A 23,894-nucleotide genomic window follows, 5' to 3' on the forward strand; every position below is an offset into this window, starting at 1 on the left:
ATCCTGTGTTTTGCTGTCCAGGATCAGCTAATAAATCTTGCTTTTGTACTGTTTTTTCAAAGCAGCATTGGACTGGATCAACCAGTGCTCTAAATGAGACTCCATATCATGATGTAAGCAGTCTGCCATCAAACACACTGCAGTTATCACTTGTTGCCATAGGTGCTGCCAAATACAACAAAACGGAGATCTTTGAGATCATAATATTTGTTTGATTTTGACAGCTATTTGGGAGACTTCTTTATGGGGACAACATCCTTTTGTTTAAACGTCACTGTACGGAAAGGTTTAATATAGTGGTTCCCAACTGGTGGGTCGTGGTCCAAAAGTGGGTCACGGGTCCATTCTGAGTGGAATGTAAGTGACTTGCCAACGTGTTAAGTTTGTAAAAACCACACTTTTTTTGAAGTACAATGAATTTACGGCACAAGCTCTATTTTAAAGTGTCGTTTCCTGCTGTAGAGTGAGTGAATAAGGGACAGTTACTTAACAGAGATGGCAAACTAGCTCGACAACATGGCCAAACACAAGTGTGATGCCAAATATATTAACCTGTGTGGACTTGAATTAATGATTAAGGAGAAACCTGGATCATTTGGGAACCACTGTGTTAATAGTTAGCTTAAAATCTGTTTTATCACAGTAACTGTTAAACAAATCAAGTGCAAAATTTAAAGAAGTGTTTAAACATTTAACCAAATTAAAGTTGTTTTTTTTTTTTCCATATTTTGTTCCCGAAAAACCACCCTGAATCCAGCCTTCTGTGGGATTAGGATTTTTTGGATCAAAGGTAATACTGATCCTATTACAAAGTTTTGAACAACACATACTATTTGTTTGTTCCAGATAAAGAACCAAGACTGGGTTATGTGATCTAATTCAATTTCAGAATCCTTTTACTTTTGAACAATCTATTTTCAAGATCCGATTTAATCCAATATGCGAAATCTGATAAGATTACCTCTGAACAACTAAGCCAAGATCATCAGTTATTCATCTGTCAATGGTTTTAATGTTGTGGCTGGTTGGTGTATGCTCTCTTTGAAGTTAAACTCCAGTGCTAAGGTCTTTTTTTTAGTGAAAATGCCTGTTTGGGAAGTGCTGAGCATCGGACTGGATAAATGAGACTTGGATTATACTGCACGAGTTGTGTGAGAGTTTTAAAGTAAACCAGACTTCATCAAGTAAGCCTGGTTTAACTGGTCATCTATCTTTATGAAACACCTGTCATGTTAGCTAAAATAACAGGAAAACAAATGACAATTCATATAAAACTACACACACACACACACACACACACACAAAACTATTTATTTAAACATTTCCCAATCCAATGCAACTTGCAGAGTGGATCTTTGTGGTACAGGAGGCATCTGAGAGTCACAACTCAAACAAGGCTGCTGAGACTCGTTCCATGGCACTGCATCAGGAGGCTCCTGCTCCTAAAACAATAATCAAATGCAGGCGTATCCATTGTCAGTTTTCCCTCTTCATATATTCCCAAACTCCTGAGACTGTGATACCCTTCTGTTCTCACTCAGCTGACAGGATCGTAGGCACGAGGCTGCTCTGTATGCTGTGAAATTCATCTTTAAGGCAAAGAACAAACCAAACTGAGTCACTCTGGATGTGAGCAACATCATCACATTATCAACTCTCTTGTTTTCCCTCTGCTTGTTATGTAACAATGAATATCAGTGCACATTACCCATCAATTATTCTCTCTGTAATATCTAAACATCCTTTTTCTTTCCATTTATATCATCATATATTAAGTTGTTTCCAAACCATCCCATGCTCCTAACTCTAGATACTTCTTTTTGCTCATAGGAACTGCCTGGATAATAGTAAAAAACATCAACCTAGCTTCAGAATAGACCTGATCTGATCACAAAAGAAGCATCTAGGATAAGGACACTATAACTCCTGGGTTTGAGATGTGAGGACTGGTGTTTCAGAGAGCAGTGTCTTCAGAGCCAAAAAGCTTGGTGGCGATGGCCTGGCAGTCTGCGACAGAGGCTTTCCCATCAAAATCTGTCGGCAGGATGTCTGCGTCGAAATCTTTGAAGTAGTTGTCCAGCTCGTCGCCGTGGACAAAGACCTGAGGGGAAGTATGAAGAGAATTCAGAGGGGATGACTGATGCAACTTGGACAAAACTGGATGTGTGGTTTAGATTAAAGGGTTGATAGTTCTCTGTCTGTACCCTCTCCAGCAGCTTGCTCTTCATGAAGGGTTTGACCACGTTGTATGTGGTGGTGAAGTACCAGGGCTGGTGGGTGACGTGGACCGCCTTGAAGCGGGCAGGGAAAGAGTCCTGCACACAAACACACAAAGGATTTGGAAAAACAGTTTTGTAGTTGCACATCAAAACATTCTCAGCCTCTTGCATCTGTTCTCTATGGAGGAGTATTAGGGCCAAACATAAGGGAAAAAAATAATGAAGATTAGGAATAAGGTGATTTTTTTTTTTTTTACTGGATTTCAAAAATGAAGTTAAAATGTTGTTCATAAACTTGACATTTCAAGATTGAAAAGTCAGACTTTTGACAATAAATCAATCAGTGTTAGCGCATGTGGCTGCCTCTAAAAAATGCCACGAAGTGGTGAAACTGTCCTTCAGAACTGGTTTCAGTAGCAAGGACATTATTTCTCTTTTAGCTCATAAACACAGTCTGATAATAAGTGAAGGGACTGTGCTGAAACCCCACAAAGTTAGAGGAGGTGGCTGCATTCATACACACCTTATTCTCGACATTTTAACTTATTTGCAAAATGTTTTAGACATTTTGACTTTATTCTTGACATTGACCTTATTCTCAAATTATTGACTTTATTCTCGACATTTCGACTTTAGTTTGACATTTTGACGTCATTATCAACAGTTTGATATTACTGACATTTAATCTCAACATTTTTACTTTATTTTCAACATATTTGACTTTATTTTAGACGTTGCAACTTTAGTTTTGGGCAGCACGGTGGTGTGGTGGTTAGCACTTTCGCCTCACAGCAAGAGGGTTGCCGGTTCGATCCCAGGCGTGGGAGCCCTTCTGTGTGGAGTTTGCATGTTCTCTCCCGGCACTCCGGCCACAGTCCAAAGACATGCAGACTGGGGACTAGGTTAATTGGTAACTCTAAATTGTCCATAGGTGTGAATGTGAGCGTGAATGGTTGTCTGTCTCTATGTGTCAGCCCTGTGATAGTCTGGCGACCTGTCCAGGGTGTACCCTGCCTCTCGCCCGATGTCAGCTGGGAGAGGCTCCAGCGCCCCCACGACCCTCAAGAGGATGAAGCGGTTAGAAGAATGAATGAACTTTAGTTTTGACATTTCAACTTAATTTCCAATATTTGTGCTTTTTTTGGGGGCATTTTGACCTTATTCTCAAAATGTAGACTTTATTTGCAACATTTGAGCCTTATTTTCAACAATTTGACTTTATTGTTGATGTTTTAACCTTATTCTTAACATTTTAAATAAATTCTCCACATGTGGACCTTATTCTGGATATTTTCTCTGTATTTTTTACATTTCGACCTTACTCTTACAATTTGGACTTTATTCTTCTTCAACATGTTTCGACATTTCAACTTTATTTTCAACATTTACTTTCTTGACATATCAGCCATCGACTGACTATTAACATTCTCAATGCATCAACCTCATTCTCGTCATTTTGACCTTATTTTTGACATTTTTACCTAATTGCCAACATTTCAACCTAATTCTCAAGGTTTTGACTTAATTCTCGATATTTTGACTTTATTTTCATCCTCTCAATTTTATCTTATACCTTTCATTTTTACTTTATTCTCAAAGGGTTCGTGGGAGTAAAAGCAGAGGTGGCCGCACCTGGGACACCAGGTGTTGCCGATGAGCCCTCTCGAGGTGTCGTGGACCCATCATCAAAACACCAGTAAAGGAGGGAACCCACCTGATGACCACAATGAAGCTTTTACCCTCCCTAAACCCCCACCCCATTTCTGCCAGCATGGCTCCAACTCTAACCCACAATCACAAGTATGTGCAACAGCAGTTTTTCTCCTGTTAGTTTCTTCTCTCTTTCCTCATCAAAATGAGAGAGTAGGAGGAAGTAGAGTGTATGGCCTGATCCGGCAGGGGAGACTTCAGTCCACACAGATGTCTCTCTTTGGCTCTGCCTTCCCTGTGCTCCTTACTTTTCTATCTGTCTTAGCTCTTTCTTACTTTTCTATCCATCTAACCCTCTGGGTCCCACTCGGGCCCCCAGATGGCACTATTACTCCCACTCCCAGTCTTTAGTATTTTTCTTATGTCTGACCCTACCACTCTTCCATAGTTCTGACCTGCAGCATGTCCACCATCTTCTTGAGCTCGGCCGGCTTTATTCCCGAGGCGTGCTGCATGGTGAAACCCTTGAAATTCTCAATCAGCACAAAGCCATTGATCTGGGTTTCTTCATTCTCCAGCAGCTTCTCCAGGATCACACAGTACGCTCTTAAGATCTGTTACACACACGCACACACACACACACACACACACACACACACACACACGTTCTTAACAAACACTTGAATTATTTCCTCTTGCAGTTGTGCTCTTTGAAGTCTTTTCACAGCTACCTCATCAAACGTGATCTCCTCCAGGTCCCAGTTCTCGATGTTGAAGAGCAGCACGACGCGGCCATATTTGTCCCTGCTGGGCAGAACCACAGGGTAACCTGCCTCGATGGTGCTGCGGACTGCCTCTGGGGTCAGGTTCTCAAACAGCTCGGGATACTCCTTCCTGAAGCGCACATAACCTAACACACACACACACACACACACAACTGAGAGATCAGCTGCATTCTCTTATTGGCCACTAATGGTTCTCACAAACCTTTTGTGTACCGTACCAGTGATCAGTGCAGGTTGTTGACATCCCAAACACAATGACACGACTGTGCATCTACAGTGCAGCTCTGAGCCTCTTCATACCAACAAAGCAATTAACCCAGAGAGCTTGTGTGTGTGTATGTGTGTGTGTGTGTGTGTGTGTGTGTGTGTGTGTGTGTGTGTGTATGTGTGTGTGTTCAGGGTTTTTACTCACAAGCAGCAATTAACCCCATGAAACAAGTTCACATTCCCCTCTCACACTCACAGGTTCTGCTTCTATAGACTCATAAATGTGTGTGTTTCCTTTTGCTTCTGTCTCTATGATGACCAAATATTCAGCAAAAAACTAAACTAAAGCAAAGTTTATTGGACCTGACCAAGTGATTTCTGTCAGTGTTGGTCTAGATTATTTTTGAGCCAGAGATTTAGTTAGAGTTTTTTTTACAATAGCATGTCAAGTCCAAAATACATACATGAACAATAAGCAAGTCATAACCAAGTCTGTCTTCTCATAGGAATGTCAAACCAGCCTGTTTTATAATCTGGTCTCAGACCGACACAATCAGCACATGTGCTGTGAAGTTCCCAGGAGAACACTGCGAGTTCACAAGTAAAGTAAACTTGCTGTCCTATTTGGAACACAAAGGACGGCTTTGTCAGGGGAAACTCAGAAGCATCTCAAAGCCCCCAATTAATGAACACATGCCTCCCTGTATCAGTGATGGGCAGGATTCATGCAAACCAGGAGCACAAAAGAGGTCTCACCCTCAATTACTGCAGCTACTGGAAAATGTCTGTAGAAACTGAATCATATCACTTTTGATACCTCAGTTTGTCTCTACAGTATAAATGAAACTGAAATCAAGGATGGACTAATAGATGGTCTTTTCTATGACTGACCCTTCATGAGGTCGTGGGCTCTGACAACCTCAAACTTGCGAGCTCTGAGGAAGCGCAGCAGCAGAGAGTCCGGTTTGTCCCCGAAGCGCTCCAGCACCAGCTTGGCCAGGTCGTCTCCCTCTGCTGCTCTCTCCTTCATTATGCCTCGCAGGTCCTTCAGTGACGACGCTCGCCTCTCATCCGTCTCAGTCAGCTCATCCTTCGCCTGGAGGAAACACATTTTCAAAATCACAGGAGCAGGGACACATCAGACAAATGTTGATGCTGCAGGGATAAAAGTATCAGACCATTCTTAGTTAAACTCGTCATATATATATATGTGTATTTACCTTTTGCACAGTGTGTCCAGGCAGTTTGTGGCACGGCCCAAACACTGGCCCATGATCCTTCACTGTCAAATGCTCCAGTTTAGACCTCATGGCCTGCTCCTCCTCTGACACCATGCGGAAACATCCAGTCTGGATAAATAAGAAAAGTTTTTACAATGTAAAACATCATATCAGTGTATGCAGGTTATTATCAATCATCAGATTTTCCTCTTGAGAAATAAACCAACAAACCAATTTAGCTGAAATCCTCCTTTAAGTTTGTTTTTTACATCACTGTTTCATGCTTTACTGCTTGAGTACTTCACTGGCAGCTTACTACAATGACTTTTACATTATGAACCAACAACCCAATCTGGAACAGACCCCAAACGATGCACACCAGTGGACGGCTGCTTAATCTGCTTCACATGATTACAGAAGGGACTTCTAAAGCCACTTCTTAAAAACAGCTTAAGCATCCGTCCCAGAGCCAGCATCTACCGGCACAATAACAGTATGAAGCAGCATCATGCGCTGACAGTCAAACTGCAAAGACCTGGTGCTTGTAACCCAGGACCAACCACTGAGGTGAGGCCACACTCTGACAAAGTGGCTCAAATGGAGACAAAGTGACGCTCAAGTGCTCTCTTTCTCTCTTAATTTGTTGCAAAGTAAACTTACAGCAGCCATGGTTGCAGCGTCTCACAGCAGCTTCACTACACACTGTGAACAAAGGAGAGTTGGCACAAACAGAACATGAACACATCAAACTTTTCTTTCACAGTCGTCCAGACATGTAGTTTGTTCATGTCAGACTTGGTTAAGAAGAAGACATATTTACTGGTTACAGTTATTGGTGTATTATGAAATCTGCATAACTGGGGGTAGAAAATATGGTTTCTTTTGGTTCAGTGATGTGCAGCTACTGAACGTGAAGAGTGGTTTCTTTAGTCGTCAGTGGAGCAGACATCCTCTTACATAAGACCCCAAAACAATACAGCAACAGAGCAGCACCACCACTCTCCCATAAAACTGAATTACCCAATCTAGTCTGAATTTGTTCCTCATGTGTTGCCATTTTATTTGAATCACGGAGCTAAGCATTCAGTTTCTCCAAAATAAATGTCTGATGGTGTTTGGAAAAGCCTAAAATATAGTTAAACATCTGATTGAGTCTTTAACCATCCAGTGCAGAACAAAGAGTTGGAGCGCAGCAACCCTGCCCACAGCAGTCAGACTGTACAATACAGAACTGAATATAACAAAAGATAGATAGCTCAGGTTTTTGGGGGTTCTTCTGCTGCATATTATTGCAGTGTTGTTTATTGTTTTTTTTTACTGCATTTATGCTTGGTTGTATGTAAGTGTATGATTTATTGGTGCATGTGTGTACATATTTTTTTATATATAATTTTTTAGTATGTATAATCATGTAAAGATATAGCTCTACTTTATAAAAAAAATGTAAATTCTGCATCTATTTCATTGTTAACTGTGAGTATGAATGTTAATATACTCAAACTCAGCTCAAACTCATCTGCTTGCTGCACAGTAAAAAAGAGTTTTGACCCGTTTTTGAAATGTGCGACTGTGATTTTGTAAAACACAAAACAACATACTGCACAGATAATATGTGCAAATTGATATAAATCTGAAATTTCTTGATGCCATTTTTGATGTGATTAGGAAACAGAGGTGTAACTTATGTACAAAAAAAGAGCTTAAAAAATAAAATAATTAAAATAACACTTACACTTATATAATAAAAATGATAATATAATAATAATAATCATCATCATCAAAATACTTTCATTTATTTTTAGATTTATGTAATTTTTATTTTATTTTTATGAATGAATGAATTAAAACACATTTATTTCTTATTTAATTTTTTTTAATTTTTATTTATTTTCATTTCTTTGTTCATTTATTTATTTATTTATTTATTTATTTGTCACTAGTATGCAAATGTATTTATTTAGGACAGGTCTTTGAGATTGGTCATCTTGTTTTTGAGGGGTCCTACTTTATCATAAAGAAACTGAATATTTTAGCCCTAAAATGCTTGAGTAGACTTTTAGCATTTTGAAAATATCTTCAGTACAGCAGTTAGTGTTTTTTTTTTCCTTAAACCCTTCTGAGTTTTTAAAGGGTTACTGGGTATTGTTTTTTTTTTTTTTTTTTTTTTTTTTAAATCAGATGCTTACTTCTGTGACTTGAATACATGCGAAGCACAGACTCGAGCTGTACTCTTCATAACTGCTATCTAAAAACATTTGCTGGACAAAGTACACAGTGTTATTGAGTATATCATTGAAAGTTTAAAAAAAAATTCAACATTTTAAAAAACATATTTGGCACAAAAATTAATTTTGTGTGGCAGAAAGCCAAATACTGATGTTGATGTTAGTTAATTTAAAGTCTTTTAACCATGAATCATGACTCTGAAGCTCCTCTACAGCAAAATGTGTGACCGTGTTAATCCACCACTGAGGGGGTTCAGACGTTGAACAGGTACATCAAACAGTGCAATAAACAAAACATATTACGTATAGACACTGATTTTAGACACTTTATGACACATTCATATATTAGAGTAAACTGGTTATCAAAGGTCATTCAATATCCAATGAATACATCTATTGTTTATCAACTATCTTTTAATAATCAGACTAAACAGTGTATAATACTGACAGTGCTCATCATTCATCTTTATTTCCTGATCTATCTGAGGCTTATTTAGACTAAAGAGCAGAGCAGACTTACCTTTAAGCAGACGGGGTGAGAGGAGTAGACGGAGTGGCAGAGGAGACAACAAGAGGACAGAGGATCAGGAGGGGAGGAGTTATTGAAAACGTCACTCAAAGTAGGATTAAAATGACACAGTGGATTACAATGAGCGGCTAATCTATACCATGCAAACTGTGAAATGAAGGGGGAGCTGGGATGGAGGAGGAGAGGTGTGTCGGTGAGGACCATCACTGGTCGTACGTACGGTGGTCCTGAGACCAGTAAATGTAAAAATGAGACCAGGCTGAACATATCTGTGGTTTGAAGAAATGTACAGTGCCAACATTCTCCTCTGGCAACTGGGCTGCACCAATATTTTTAACAAATGAGCAAAACAGAGAGCAAAAGAAAATGCAATGACATTTCTGAAAACACAACAAAATTAGAAAAAAACTACAAGAAGATTTGTAATTCTCATGATTTTTGTGTTTCTTATTCATGGTTAGGTGGGTTAGGTATTTACCTCTGAAACATCATGTTGTATGAAATGAGAGAATTTCTTTTTCTCACTGTCGCCTCTAACACATTGCTCCTGTCACCTGTTCATACTGGAAGTTAACCCACCACATGTGACATGAAAGGTGGGATTAGAGCTTGATACTGTTGTGCTTGTGGAAATGTCATATGAGAGAGACGACCACCTGTGAAACAATCACACGTTCACATCACACATTCCTCTCTGCACATTCTTTGAAATCCTCATCAGAGGGAACACTTTGTTTTGGGACCCAGATTATAGATTACTCATCCATGATTGCACAACATCAAACAGCATGCCTCTCTTTTACTCATTAATTACAGTGATGGAGAATCAAATCAAGTTTGCTTTTCATTTTTGGACATTAGTGCATCATTACCTCCCTCTTTGTTAGTTATAGGAGTGAAGAATTTTGATGTCATTTTTGCTTTACTTGCAGAGATGTACATTTTTAGCCATAACGTTGACTTTAAGTTTCATGTGAAACACAAACACCAGTTGCCTCCTGGGTAAATGGTACATGGACGGCTGCACTTGTATAGCGCTTTTCTAGTCTTCCTACCACTCAAAGCGCTCTAACACAACGTGTCACATTCTCCTAATCACACACTGGTGGCAGAGACTACAATGCAAGGTGCCACCTACTACTCAGTAACCATTAACACACACTCACATGCTGATGGAACAGCCATCTGGAGCAATTCGGGGGTCAGTATCTTGCCCAGGGATATTGAGCCACAGCTGCCTCAAAGTCATGTGCTTCATCCTCCCCTCCACTAAGTTGTCTTATTCGCTCTTTATACTAGATATAGCCTGGTCCGCCTCATACAGACGCTAAAGGGTGCATTGTGCATCCATATCTGACTCGAAGGACCATTGACTGAATGGTGTCAGTGGGAGTGAGACCTGGCTGAGCCATGCCAATGGCGTGATAGTTGGCCAGTTGGTCTTCTACCTCCAAACTGAGATAATCTATAAAATCTTAGGTGAACTGAGGATGAGGATGACTCCTTCTGACTTTTGTGATCCCCCGACTTTTCCCCCAACGTCACCAGAAGATTCACATGTTTGGTTTTAAGTGAAATGTCTCAACAACTAATGGATAGTTTGACATGAAATTTGGTACAGAAATTCATGTCCACCTCAACATGAATTGCAACAACTTTGGCGGCCCCCTAATTTTCGTCTAGCGCCATCATCAGGGGAAAAACTTAATTTTTTCAATTGATCTCATTCCCATCAACCTCAGCTTTACTTCGTGTTTAGTAGCTTGCTAATAACAAATGTTAACATGATAAAAGGCTAAACTAAGATGTGAACATGGTAAACATTATCTGATAAACACTGGCAATTTAGCATTAATTATAAGCATGTTAGCATGTAGCTCAGAGAACTACTGTGCTTTGTGAAACTGCTAGAACGGTTGTCAACTTTCAAGGTTCATTCATATGTTCTGTGTTGTAGCCTACTTGTTGATTAATTTTACTTTGGCCTGTACTGTATATAGGTCTATTTCCACACTGTGCTTTTGATTAATTTAGATTTTGACATTTCACAATCTTAAATTGATCATTCTTGTTTATCATTACATTTTGGTAAGTATTACACACCTCCCTTAGGCGGCCCTATGGGGCAAACAACACTTCACCATTGACCCAAATCAACCACAGGAGACACCTTTAAAACATTTAAATTAATGGTAAATAGACTGCACTTGTATAATGCCTTTTTAATCATCCAACCACCTGTAGTGCTTTTATGTTATGTCACATTCACCCATTCACACACTAGTGGCCGAGGCTACTGTGCATGGTGCCACTTGCTACTCAGTAACCATCGGGAGCAATTTGGGGTTCAGTATCTTGCCCATGCATACATCGGCATGCAGATTAGAGGAGCTGGGGTTGAGCCACTGATCTTCTCATTAGAGGACAACCTGCTTTACCTCTGAGCCACAGTCACCCCTAATGGGTTTATCAGCATAAGACATGCAAACAAGTCAATAAAATCACAGTCTCAGAGGCAGTAAGGCCAGCAGTCCCCACACCACAGGCCTCTCTCCTGCAGCCGTGCAGGAGCGCTCAAACATCTCTTCCCCTGGCCAGGTGCACCTCGTTAGGCCATGCAGCACACCTGGGCAAGGCAACAGGAGAGGGAAAAAGGACAACATTACAGGAACACATGCAGCCACAAGACTTGGAAGAAACTTATTTTTATTAATGTATTTATGCGTATACTGTCTTTTCCTTTTTATGTATCAAGATGTCAGTGATGATTCTGAATCATCAAGGTTTATCTAAAAGTAGTGACGCAGCAGGACATACTGTTTTATCCTTCAAGATGTCTTCCACAGAGTGCTGTATTATTTATGTAACTGAAAAGTTTTTAATGACCAGTCGTGGCTCGCATACTTTTCTCTTCCCTCTTGACATTGTGCGCCATGAAAAAGCAGAGTTCATGTAGTCTCATAGGACGTAATCTGCATCATGTCTGAGGGAGCAAAAGGGGAGAACACAGTTGAGTGCCATCACTGAGCTGATAGAAGAGGTTAATGAGCTGTGGGTGAACAGAGGAAACGTCCGTCCCACACTGGAGCTGGAGGCTCTGCTGGGTCGCCCTCCTCCACACACTGAGGCCTCTGTCATCCAGAGCTGGCAGACTTACTGTACGCTGCTATTGTTCCTCCAGCAGCACCTCTCATTAGTGAACGCTCATGAATGACCTCCTATTCCCTCGCAAACACAAACAGGGGTTAACAATGCCTCCATGTATCACATCAGACATGGCCATACAAGCCTCTGGTATACAGTTAAGGTCTTTGATGTGAAGGAATTTCTGCCAGTTATGTCACCCTGCAAGCCAACAAATAGGCCTGTATGAATACAAAAATGATCAGTGCAGTATACATGGTTTATTCATCAGATGATTGATAAGCACTCAGCATTGAAATAGAGAAAGATTTACAAATCTAAACCACTATTTAAATAAAAATTAAATAACTTAGTTATTGCAACAGTTCTGTTGAGTTTTTCCACTAGTGTCAGACTTTCTAAAGTCTGAAGTCTGAAGACAGTAAGGACTTCACCCCTAAATCAAAAATATAAACTTTTCCTCTTTCCTGTAGTGCTATTTATCAGTCTAGGTGGTTTTGGTGTGAGTTGCAGAGATGTATGCCTTCTCTTAGATATAATGGAACTAGATAGATTTGGCTTGTGGTGCTAAAAGCGCCAAAAAAATACATTTGAAAAACTCAAATACCCAACTGCTCACCAGCTGTATCACCGTGCAGAAGTAAGTATGCATCTACTCATGGACGAGCAGCTCGTGCTTGTGACAGCACCAGAAGTAAACATTAATGGCGTCCCCCTCAGGGACTGCTCATTGTTCAGTAAGCCCAAAATTCTGAAGCCCCATTAGTTCGAAAAATGTTCCACTGGACTGAAAGTGCATTTCTCCGACAGCTGGTTGTCCCAAAAACAAACACCCATAGCTCCAGAGTCCCATCACTCTGAAAATACGCACTCCCTGCAGTTAGACAGCCCAATTGCCAGAAAAAAAGTTTGCATTGTACATTTCATCAAACCACAAATACCTTGCATTTGTCAACACCAATGTGGTAAATGTGTGGTTAGGTTTGGGCACAAAAAAGCACCTGGTTATGGTAATGTTTTGGGTTCAAACACACAAGTTTGGTGGCACAAAGTTGCTGGAAAAGCAGGGACTGTTCAATGAAATACACCTGGGTTTAGTGACTCAAACAGTACTGGGAAAACCTGCAAAAGGTTGGTAAAACCACCTGGGATTGATGGCTCAAATGTGGCTAAGAAATGCTGCAAAGGGATGGTAAAAATATCCAATACTGATGGCTTAATGCCAGTGAGAAACACCACTAAAGGGTGGAAAAAACACCGCTGAAAAACACCTGGGACTGTTTGCTCAAATGTTACTGGGAGACTGAAACTAACTGCAGGGAGTGTGTATTTTCACAGAAACGGGACTTCAGAGCAATGGGTGTTTGTCTTGGGGATAACGGGCTGTCAGAGAAATGGGCCCTCAGTCCCATGTGACATTTTTCAGACTAACTCAATAGTGCTAGGTGAGCTAGCAGTCGATGCACGCTTCTCTCTGTGTGGTGATATGGTTGGTGGGTGTAGTATGGTGGAGAGAAAAAAATTCCTACATTGAACAGCTCACAACAAGGTCTGTGGATCATCTTGAGTAACTGGGTCATGATTTCTGGAAGGAGACATTGCTGTTAAGTTTTTCAAATGTATTTTTTTTGACACTTTGAGCACCACAAGCCATCTAGTGCCATCTAGTTCCATTATATCAGACAGAAGGAAGACATCTCTATCTCCAACACTCAGCAACTCATAACAAAACAATCTAGATTGATAAATAGCCCTACAAGTGAGAGTAAATTTATGTCTTTTTGATTTTTGGGTGAACTATCCCTTTAAAATCAGAAGAATGTTTTATATTGAAAGAAAAAGAATCATTAATAATGTCCCAGTCAGCCACAACCCTCAATTAATTTCCCCGAAAAAGAAGAAATTAAGTGAGGGTTGAAAAGTTATTGTGAACTGTAATATGTCACTAAAAATATTACTCTAGTCCTCCAATCTTTCCTCTGTGAAATACTGTCCTTATTGAGACAGACGATTAATCTGACTATCAACACTCCCACCTAGTGGCTTCAGTCATCTGCTGCCACATGAAATCAAAGCCCCCACAAACCCTCATCAGAAACACTCAGCATCGGGTTAATACTGTAATTCAGTTTAAATTTTGGTTTGAAAGTGGAGTAAGGGAAGTAAAATCTGTTAAATATCAATTTAAATGGTGCACTGACAACAGGTTCAACTGGCACCAACACATAAAGGTTGATCACACATTTCATCCCCAGTGATTACACACTGCCCTTATGAACATATTAGTGTATTTAGTACATTTCAATTCATGATTAATGTACCTAAAGTGTGGTTTTTCTGACATAGTATTAAACATAGTGTACTATATATAACAGATATGTGCAGTTAACCATGCTATTTTGAGACACAAATAACCTGCAATTAAGTGAATCAATGTGATAGTTTTAACATGTAAATTATATGGTCTAATATTGTATAGACACCAATGATTATATTGTGTGTTATTATACAGGAAATATTGGTTTAAAATACTTTGAATATGTATATATTGTTAAAGAGAGAGTAATTAGAGTAAACTCAAGTTGTATTTAAAGAACAGCTCCATCAAGTAGAATCAACTTTTGCACAACACAAACAAGCACGCAGAAAATTCCTCTTTTATCTTTACTCTGATCAAGTTTACACAACAAACAACAGAGTCATCTCCCATGAGATTAATAAGGCACAAAATAATATATGTAGGTCTACATACAAAAAGACAGTTGATGTTTCTGTAGCGTATGAACAAATTATTTTTTACACATTATAATGCACCAGGAGGTATTCTGACAACAAACAAAAACAAAAATATGCATTAACAACACTGGAGTGAAAGCTGTGGCATTCCTTTTGGGAACAGTTATCAGTTGCATTAGTCTTAGTCAGACTTTTAACAAAAAAAAAAAAAAGTTGATAATTTCCACATCTGCCCAAAATATGATGAAGTGGCACTGGCAAAACTGTTGTTGCTGACATGCACAAGTTTTTCTTGACAACCAACTCACACCTTCCAACTTCCTCCTATTTCTTGTGATGAGGAAACAATCTGATCTTCACATGACTGACTTCTAACTGAACAAGACACCATTTACAACTATGATTTCATACATGGACTCGATATACTGGTTCACTTGGAGTGCAAGCAGGCTGAAAGCACAGATACTGGACCTTTTTAACTGCCTGCTATACTGTTTGAAATGTATTGTTTTTTACTTATTCCTCAGTTTACACCTGCTTTGTTTACTCTACATATATAACACGTATGGACAACGTACAATACAAGTTTTGGCTCTCGGCCTGCACCATAGCTTAAGACTGAATTAATGTACCCAATGTGCCATACTGTGGTTTCCTGCTTGGTTTGATTTCTATCTTGTACCTCTCTTTGTGCTGATATTAAAAGCTTCTGTATCGTCTGAAATCAAAACTGAGAAATAAAAGCACTGTACATGGAGAAAGTGTTTCAAAGAAGCAGTACAGATAATGTGTCAAAACAGAACAAACTGGAACAAAGGTCAACATCATGTAAACAACAGTGATCAGCTTGTTTTAACAGTTGGTTGTTTAAAGTCATTTTAAAGCCATGTTTAATTCAAATTCCCATTTGTGAAGATAATCACTGACTGTGTTTACATGCACAAAATATTCAGTTTTTTTGCCCTTATTCTGAAAAACACAGTATAGCTACTGAGCTGTTACATGGCTAATGAAAATGAATATTCCACTAATATTCTCGTTTACATGCAGCCGTGCATATTTCGATTAACGTGCCATAACCAAGCGGCAACCTCTGGGGCTGAAAAATGAAGCCGACATAAGTTTTTTGAATGGCTGCTTGAGTTAATCCCCATAGACTCCCATGTTAAAATGCAATTTAACAGCAGAAATAAACATGCTTACAGCCTGGTACAAAAAAGGTTTTGGTCTCTATAGCAAATTTCAACATTCATGACAACTGTACAGGGAGTGTATGTTTTTTAATAACTCACGCGCTTATATTTTATCAAGGCTTAGAGTTACACATAATTAAGGGCGGGCTGCTTTGACTGACAGGCTGTCTGCCTCTAGTGTCCTCAGCCTCTCAGTCAGATCCAGCCCTCGCTCCGCCACAGTGCCAGCCTCTTGCCCAAATATGGTCACTTCTGGCTCCAAAAAAAACAAGATGGCGACAGCCTAAGTGCCAAACCTTGAAGCCTCAAAGGAGTCCACAGACTAATGGGCGACGGCAGGGTTTGAAATTAACTTTTTGTTCCACCTACCACTGTGGCTGGTGGATTCCACACTCTACCAGCCACTTAGTAGACTACCGTTGTTTTTTTTGGCTGGTGAATGAGGCAAATCTAGCAGCGACTTGCCTATTTTACCATCATTTGGCGGGTGGCTGGAGCTAATTTCAACCCTCGGTGTCGTTATAGAGGCTACGCCGATCAGTTTTAGGGTCTATGGCCCCAACATGCTGTTTATCATATCAAAATATGAAAAAAAATGGAAGCGCTAGAGTCGCTCGTCCTATTTTGCATCTTTCCACTGGTTGACCGTGTGAACACAGCCTCCCTCTTTCATTCCACCAACCACCTTCTTGAAAAGTTAGGTGTTGCAATATTTGTGCATATAAAAAAACTGTTCATATCAAATACTTTCATAATATTTAAAAGTAGGAGTGTTTCTTCTTCTGACCTGAAATGTGGGCATGCATCTCTACCCTAGCCCTGCAAACTTTTGATTTGTGTTCACTGTATCCATGAAAGCACACAGAGCTGACCATAAACAGGCAAGAGGCTGTGTGTTGCAAACTGCAGTAAAAACCCCAACTGAGACACACATTACATGTCTTATACAAGTCGGAAAATGCTTCATTCAGAAATAGCCGTAATTCGAAACATCCAAACAGAATATGCTGTTTACATGATCCATACCATATTCTGAATTCTGTCATGTTCAGAATAACAGTGAAATATTAGCGTGCATGTAAACACAGTCACTGATTCATGATTGGAAAAGTGCAAACAGTGTAAAAATAAGTTCCACATTTTTCCCGTCATTGCCATTCTTTGTTTTAGCATGCAGCTTCTCAAGGCATCAGGAAGTCAGTTTACATTTACACTAATTTACTGGACAAATGAATGAAATGTTGATATTCTAGTTTATAATGAGAAATAAAAGCAGCCTAATTCCGGAAACTACATCTAAAAGCATTGCACTAAAATGCCAGTGAATAAACACCAAGAATAACAATTCAAATATACCAGCCATGCAGCTGAGCCTGTAGTAAAGAAGGTACCGTATAAAGTACTTCAACAAAAGGACAAAGAGTGCTTTTTGGAAAGAGAAGCTTCCCATTTGACTTCAGATAAAATGTAAACATGAAAGATGTGTAGTTACTGATACACTGGCATGCTTACAGGGCATCATATACACACAACATGGCCCTTTGTTTCCAGTGGTTTCCTCAATAGTGTCAAAGGTCAGTGACTCTGGTTTGTTTTTTCTGCAGGTCCAGAGCATGTTTCAAAACAACATTCAGTGATAATGAGGGGACTCATTGATAAGACACTTCTTTCCCCTGTGATTCTTCAAAGTTAGCATAGCAGTAAATGGCACCTGTTTACATAAAATCCTCTTAAAAAGAAATGGCATATACATAAATCATCCAAACTCCTCCTTTTTTAAAAGTATATGAAGCATAATAAAACGTTGTCATGCTCCCTTTGACATTAAAAACTCCAGAGTTGGGTGTAACAGTGCGGCAATAAACCTTCTTCTTATCTGTTAAAGATTGTCTTTCTGTACAAAGTCAAGTCTCAGTGAGCTGCGGTAGTTGCCACAAAGCATCCAGGTCACAAACGACGACCGGCCTCAGCCCATAAACGTCAGAGATGCCATGATGCTGAAGCCCAGCAGAATGAAGAGCACCTTGAGAAGCTGCTTCCCGGGAGAGTTGAGCTCGTGTGGGAGGATCTCCAGGAAGGTGATGTAGATAAACGTCCCTGCAGCAAGCCCCTCCAGGATGGCCTGGACCAGCTCTCCAGCTTCCAGCTGAGCCTCCATCACACTGATGCCGATGGCGATGCCTATAGGCGACATCATGGCGAACACTCCGATGTAAGCAGCCACCCACAGTGGAGCAACTGCGCTCTGGACCAGCTTTACCGACAGGCTGAACACTATGATGCTCTTGTGGACAAGTATGGCGATGCAGATCTCTAATACCTGGAGAAGACAAAGAGGTGTTATGGTTATTTCTGCCTCCTTCAATAGCTTCTATATAAACACAAATAATCCATCCAGTCATCCATTTTCACCCACTTATCTGGGGCCGGGTCATGAGGGCAGAAGGCTGGGACGTGCCCAGAACACATCTAATGGGAGGCGCCCTGGAGGCATCCTGGTCATATGCCCGAACCACCTCAGCTACTCCTTTTGATGTGACAGAGCAGCGGCTCTATTACGAGCTCCCTCCAGATGTTTGAGCTCCTCACCCTATCTCTAAGACTGAACCCAGCCACCCCACAGAGGAAACTCATTTTGGCCGCTTGTATCTGCGATCTAATTCTTTCCGCCACTACCCAAAGCTCATGACCATAGGTGAGGGCTGGGATGTAGATGGACCAATAAATTGAAAGCTTCGCCTTCCAGCTCAGCTCCCTCTTCACCACAACAATCCAGCATAGTGCCCGCATCACGCCACAATCCAAATAATATCAAATGTTAATGTTTTTGAATATAAAGGCTGTGTTAAATAGGACAGGGCAATATGACAATATATTGTACAATATAATATAGATGTGAAGATTTTTGCTGTGCTGTTTATAGCATGATAACTGTGTCTAAGCAACTTGGTAAGAAATGTCCAAGAAACAAAAATAAATAACTAAAATAAAATAAATAAATAAATATTTTAAATAAATAAATCAAATAAAATTATTTTTAAAAACTATGGGGGGAAAAGCTAGGGAAAACTATACTCTAGATTATTATATTATTATTACATTTTAATATTATTTTCCAGAATTATTCTCATTTTTAAGCACTCTTTCCTGGTCATTTCCTTAATTGTTTGTTTTTAACTTTCTTCCTTTCTTTCTTTCTTTTTTTTTTTTTTTTAAACTAATTTTCTTGTTTGTAATTTTCTCTTTTTCTAATGTCTTGGTAAATTTTTTGATCATTTTTTCTTTCATTACTCATTGCATCCTTCCCATGTTTTAAAAGAGATATGCAATTTGGTTGCAACTTGTTTTATCTGAGTGATGTCTGCTTTATTATGTCTCATTCATAGTTTATTGTTTGATTGTTCTAACCTATATTACTGTTCTTTGACCCCTTAGTGTTTTATATTCAACCAATACACTCACAGTCTAAACAGAGAAGTTTTCCAGCTGAACACACACATAACACAATTACATGTAGATGAAAAGTCCTGAGGGAACACTGATAGTTTTCTCGGACTGCAGGCTGTCTTGTGACCAGAAGACACAGATCTGACTCTCATGACAGCGAGATTCCTTTCCTGTCAAAGCGTCCTGAAGCTATAAACTGAAACGCTGCTTTCTTCTGGCAACATGAGAGTGCTGTGAATATGATTCCAACTTTATTTGTGCAGCACTTTTCTGAGAAAATATGGATATCAACAATGCTGGATTTAAAATGCTTCAAAAGTAGTTTTGTTGCACAAAGCAAAATCTCCTCTTACCTTTGAGTCAGTGCTCTGCAGGCCGATAGCAAGACCCTCGAACACCGAGTGGAGTGAGAGGGAGAGGAAGAGCATGAAGGAGCGAAAGGGGGAATGAGCCTGAAAGTCAACATGGACATGGTGGCTGCTGCTCTCCAGATCAGGGCTTGTGCCATGGCCGTGTCCATGCCCGTGCCCACTTCTGTTGTCCTGTATGAGGGGTGCCCTCTCCTCGTGAGACCCTGCCCTCTCCCGACAGTTCAGGACAAGCCTCTCCAATATGAGGACGGTGAAGAAGCCGGCAGCCATGATGAATTCTGGGAGGGGAAAATTGCTCTGTTCGAGACCAACACCAAAAGAAAGTCAAGAATTAGGACACAGAGATTGTAAACAGTTACTGCACTTGCTTTAGATGTAACATTTTTAGACATCCCCTCTTTGATGACTGATCCTGTGCATAGTGTACTGTAATCTGTTTTATTTTTGAAGAATACAGTTACTGCAAAGATTTATAGTGTCTGCCGATGACTGGCTTTTTTTTGGACAATCAAGTAAAAACACTGAACTGGTTCCAGGTCCTCAAATGTGTTGCTTTGTTTTTTATCAGTTTTCTATAATTGTGAATTGAACACTTTTGGATTTTGGACTACTGGTTATACAAAATGAATCATCTGAAGGGGTCAACTTGGGCTCTAAGAAATTAATATGTGCATTTTTTACTACTTTCTTACATTTTACACACTAAATGATTAATAGATTAGAAAAAAAATACAATAAATACAGGGCTCAACAGTAACAGTTCCCATTGGCTCCCATTTCGAGGGACCACTTTTTAATATATATAAAAAATAGGGACAGCAAACAGCAATAACACCAAAAATAAATATTTTTATGATCAACAGGAAGGCAATCCAGGCACTCCGAAAAAATATAGAAAAACAAGGAAGGAAATATTAAAAAGCCTTTACTGTAGCGGCTAAATCATTAAAAGAGACAATATTTCGACCACTGCAGGTCTTTGTCAGGGCTTTAAAACCATTTTTCTTTTAAATATTTTATATGTTTGTTGCACTAGTGATAATTAAATTATGCTGTTACAGTCAGAACTGGAACCAGACAACGCTGCATATACTTTGGTGTGTTTACTTGTGTGTGCCCATGCATTTTAGAGACAGTGGCAAAGCAAATAAGTTGCATTTAAGATTCAAATCCTGTGAGGTATGAGAAAAAGATTTCTGTTTGGTTACTGTAATAAAGCTTTTAAGCATTCTTTAATATCACATTTTCATTAATATGCTGACATATGACTTCATAGTATCTTAATTACTTCAAATATAAGGTGACTAATGGCAACAACATTTTTAGTCCAGTCCAGACGTGGACATACCTCCACCTTCTGAGAATCCAGAGCGGCGTTGATGTCTGACAGATAATCTGGAATGATGTCGAGCAGACATGCTGCCAAGAAAACGCCTCCAGCAAAACAGCTGATCAGACTCAGGACTGTGCGATGGGTTTCTGCAAATGGAAAGACAAAACATCTCTTATGTCTCAACATGAACTTATACACAATGGTGTCAGCCTTAGTTATGTTTTTCTCTGCTTTCTTGCATTTCTCAGAAGAAAATCTATTTATAAATCAGGAGTCTCTCTGTGAAGTAATGGGCCATTTTACATTTTATTTAACTTCTACTATCTACAACCAAAAATACAAACCATTATTACTGAATTGGCCTACAAGTGATTAGTGGTACATCTCAGACATGGATGAAGTCACTGCCATCCTTCCAAGGTTAAACTAACTGCTGAAGGATCATGTGCTACATCATGAGTATGAACTTATGGCGTCTGAATGACTCAGCAGAGCACTAACACACACAAAAGGATACTTTCACTTCCGTTAAAGAAAGTCCTTCACACATACATCTTTGTTCTGACTGTTTCACATACTAAATGTGACCATGTGACCACATGCCAACAAGTCTTTGGGGCTCCATCCCCGTCAGGTGACTCCAAGACGGAGAAGGGGGATTACTGAACTTATGCTACACATTTAGGTTTGCATAAATGATAATGACAATGTAATGGGGCGGTAATAAGTAATCAATGTTAGATCATCACATATGCAAATAGTCTACCAAAAGAAACATTAAAACATTTTTTTTTTTTTACACAGAATGATGGCTGTGTTTGATTTATGATCAGTGATTAAAACCCACCACACACTCTGTAATGGCTCAATTAACGGCATTTAAATCACAGGTGATAACATCAACAGTCGTTAATTGCCTTAACAACACTATTTACAGCTAAAACATGTGATTCATTGAGACAGACGGCTGCTGAAGCCGCTATCTGAGATCCTGTAACTTCCGCTCGTCTTCGGCGGGACCACTGCAACAAACTCCATTAAACCTTCAGGCAATTTAAGGTTGATTTGATTGCCTGCAAACGGCTTCACACCAAGTATCAGTAATTAAAGCTGGAAATTAATCAGTCACTTTCCCTTTGTAGTTCGGCATAAGTGCAATAAGCAACAAGTCATCCAATGAAGGTAAAACAGTGAATTTGTTCGCCATGATCCACATTGTTTATCATAGATTGGAGGCGATTTTAACGTCCCCTCTTCTTTAAAATATGCATATAACAGTGATATATAGAACACCAATGCTACCGTTAGCTAGGTATGTTATAATGTTTACCAACCTGTGCCGTTTGTGTCTCTGAACCATTTCACTCGAGCAGGGATAAATCCAAAAAGAAGAGTTAAGAGCAACAGACCGATCAGAGCGCCTATTTTCACCTGGAGCAGAAAGTCCATTTTGCAGCATAAAACTGTTAAAGAGTGAGACTGGCTTCCTCACTGTACTGTCATGTGATGAACTATAAAAGGAGCCGGTGTTCGCCGACCGATACGTTGATAACAGTTTCACTGAGGCGAGAAGCTTAGCGAGCAGCAGCCACCGATGTTGTTATTTGGGAAGTGGCTAACCGTTCAGGCGACGGAAGCCGAGAAGGGTCAAAATAGGTTAGTCTCTTTACCAGCTCTCTTTACACAACACATATAAAGTGCATTTAGCAGCTAGTACTTGAAGTGATCTCATTAGGTGTTTTATTTTGCTTGTGTTAGAGCTGTGTATTTTTATTTTGTTTGTTTTTTTGTGCTATGTTGTCTGTCTGTAACTTTATGTTGCTGCCTGTCTTGGTAAGGGACACTCTGGAAAAAGAGATTTACTAATGTCAAGAGTTTTTTTTTCCTGATTAAATAATAGTTAAATAAATAAATAAATAAAATAGTATTGACTGTTAATCTGGGCAGCACGGTGGTGTGGTGGTTAGCACTCTCGCCTCACAGCAAGAGGGTTGTTGGTTCAATCCCGGGTGTGGGAGCCCTTCTGTGCGGAGTTTGCATGTTCTCCCTGTGTCAGCGTGGGTTCTCTCCGGGCACTCCAGCTTCCTCCCACAGTCCAAAGACATGCAGATTGGGGATTAGGTTAATTGGTAACTCTAAATTGTCCATAGGTGTGAATGTGAGCGTGAATGGTTGTCTGTCTCTATGTGTCAGCCCTGCGATAGTCTGGCGGCCTGTCCAGGGTGTACCCTGCCTCTCGCCCGATGTCAGCTGGGATAGACTCTGACCCTCAAGAGGGTTAGAAGAAGATGACTGTTAATCTGCATTTCTTTTTCTTTTATCAGAGCTGTAATAAAAAATCATTGGTGGAAAAAGTAGATCTCCTCCATATATAGATAAAATAAAATAAAATAAAATAAAATATCCTGCACAAATCTGCAGACTATTCATTTTATTGACTTTTTTTGTAATTATTACTTTTTGTGCAATATTGAATGATTTTATTTTAAACCATGTGAGAAGTTTAGAGATCAAGTCTCTCATTGGTGGTATTTTTTTTATCAACTCATACACACCAGAAATGTGACAATGGGCCTAGACACTGCTCTAAAAGAATTAAAAAAAAAATAACAAGAAGAAAAATGAAACTTCTTTGAATCCTATTTCCTTATTGTACCAGTTCAACAGGCTACATTATGTTTGGTGTGACTCCTGTTTATGGTAGGCTATAATATCTTTTTTCCGTCTCTGTAATCACTTTGCTCTTCAATATATTTTTAAGTGGTTCACGATTACTCCCAATAAAAATCTCAAAGGCCAACTGCTGTCTTCAGCCTGTAAAGGAAGTGTGTTTCA

General features: G+C 39.6%; 2 protein-coding genes across 2 annotated transcripts; both read right to left on the reverse strand.

The window, feature by feature from the left end:
* Positions 1-1,189: 1,189 nt before the first annotated feature.
* On the reverse strand, positions 1,190-8,859 carry LOC125880702 (retinaldehyde-binding protein 1-like). Its single transcript, XM_049563412.1, has 8 exons — positions 8,827-8,859; positions 6,742-6,783; positions 6,082-6,210; positions 5,753-5,957; positions 4,601-4,779; positions 4,325-4,483; positions 2,205-2,315; positions 1,190-2,101 (listed from the first exon to the last, which is right to left on the reverse strand). Exons 2-8 carry the CDS (start codon positions 6,748-6,750, stop codon positions 1,955-1,957), a joined length of 939 nt encoding a protein of 312 aa, XP_049419369.1. The 5' UTR covers positions 6,751-6,783; positions 8,827-8,859; the 3' UTR covers positions 1,190-1,954.
* A 5,759-nt stretch (positions 8,860-14,618) lies between these two features.
* slc39a1 (solute carrier family 39 member 1) lies at positions 14,619-22,664 on the reverse strand. The gene is made up of 4 exons (XM_049563423.1): positions 22,394-22,664; positions 21,075-21,205; positions 19,709-20,023; positions 14,619-18,228 (listed from the first exon to the last, which is right to left on the reverse strand). The coding sequence occupies exons 1-4, from the start codon at positions 22,506-22,508 to the stop codon at positions 17,875-17,877; spliced, it is 915 nt and encodes a 304-aa protein (XP_049419380.1). The 5' UTR covers positions 22,509-22,664; the 3' UTR covers positions 14,619-17,874.
* Positions 22,665-23,894: the final 1,230 nt, after the last annotated feature.

The sequence above is a fragment of the Epinephelus fuscoguttatus genome, linkage group LG2 (assembly GCF_011397635.1).
Source record: "Epinephelus fuscoguttatus linkage group LG2, E.fuscoguttatus.final_Chr_v1".
Classification (NCBI taxonomy): Eukaryota; Metazoa; Chordata; class Actinopteri; order Perciformes; family Serranidae; genus Epinephelus; species Epinephelus fuscoguttatus.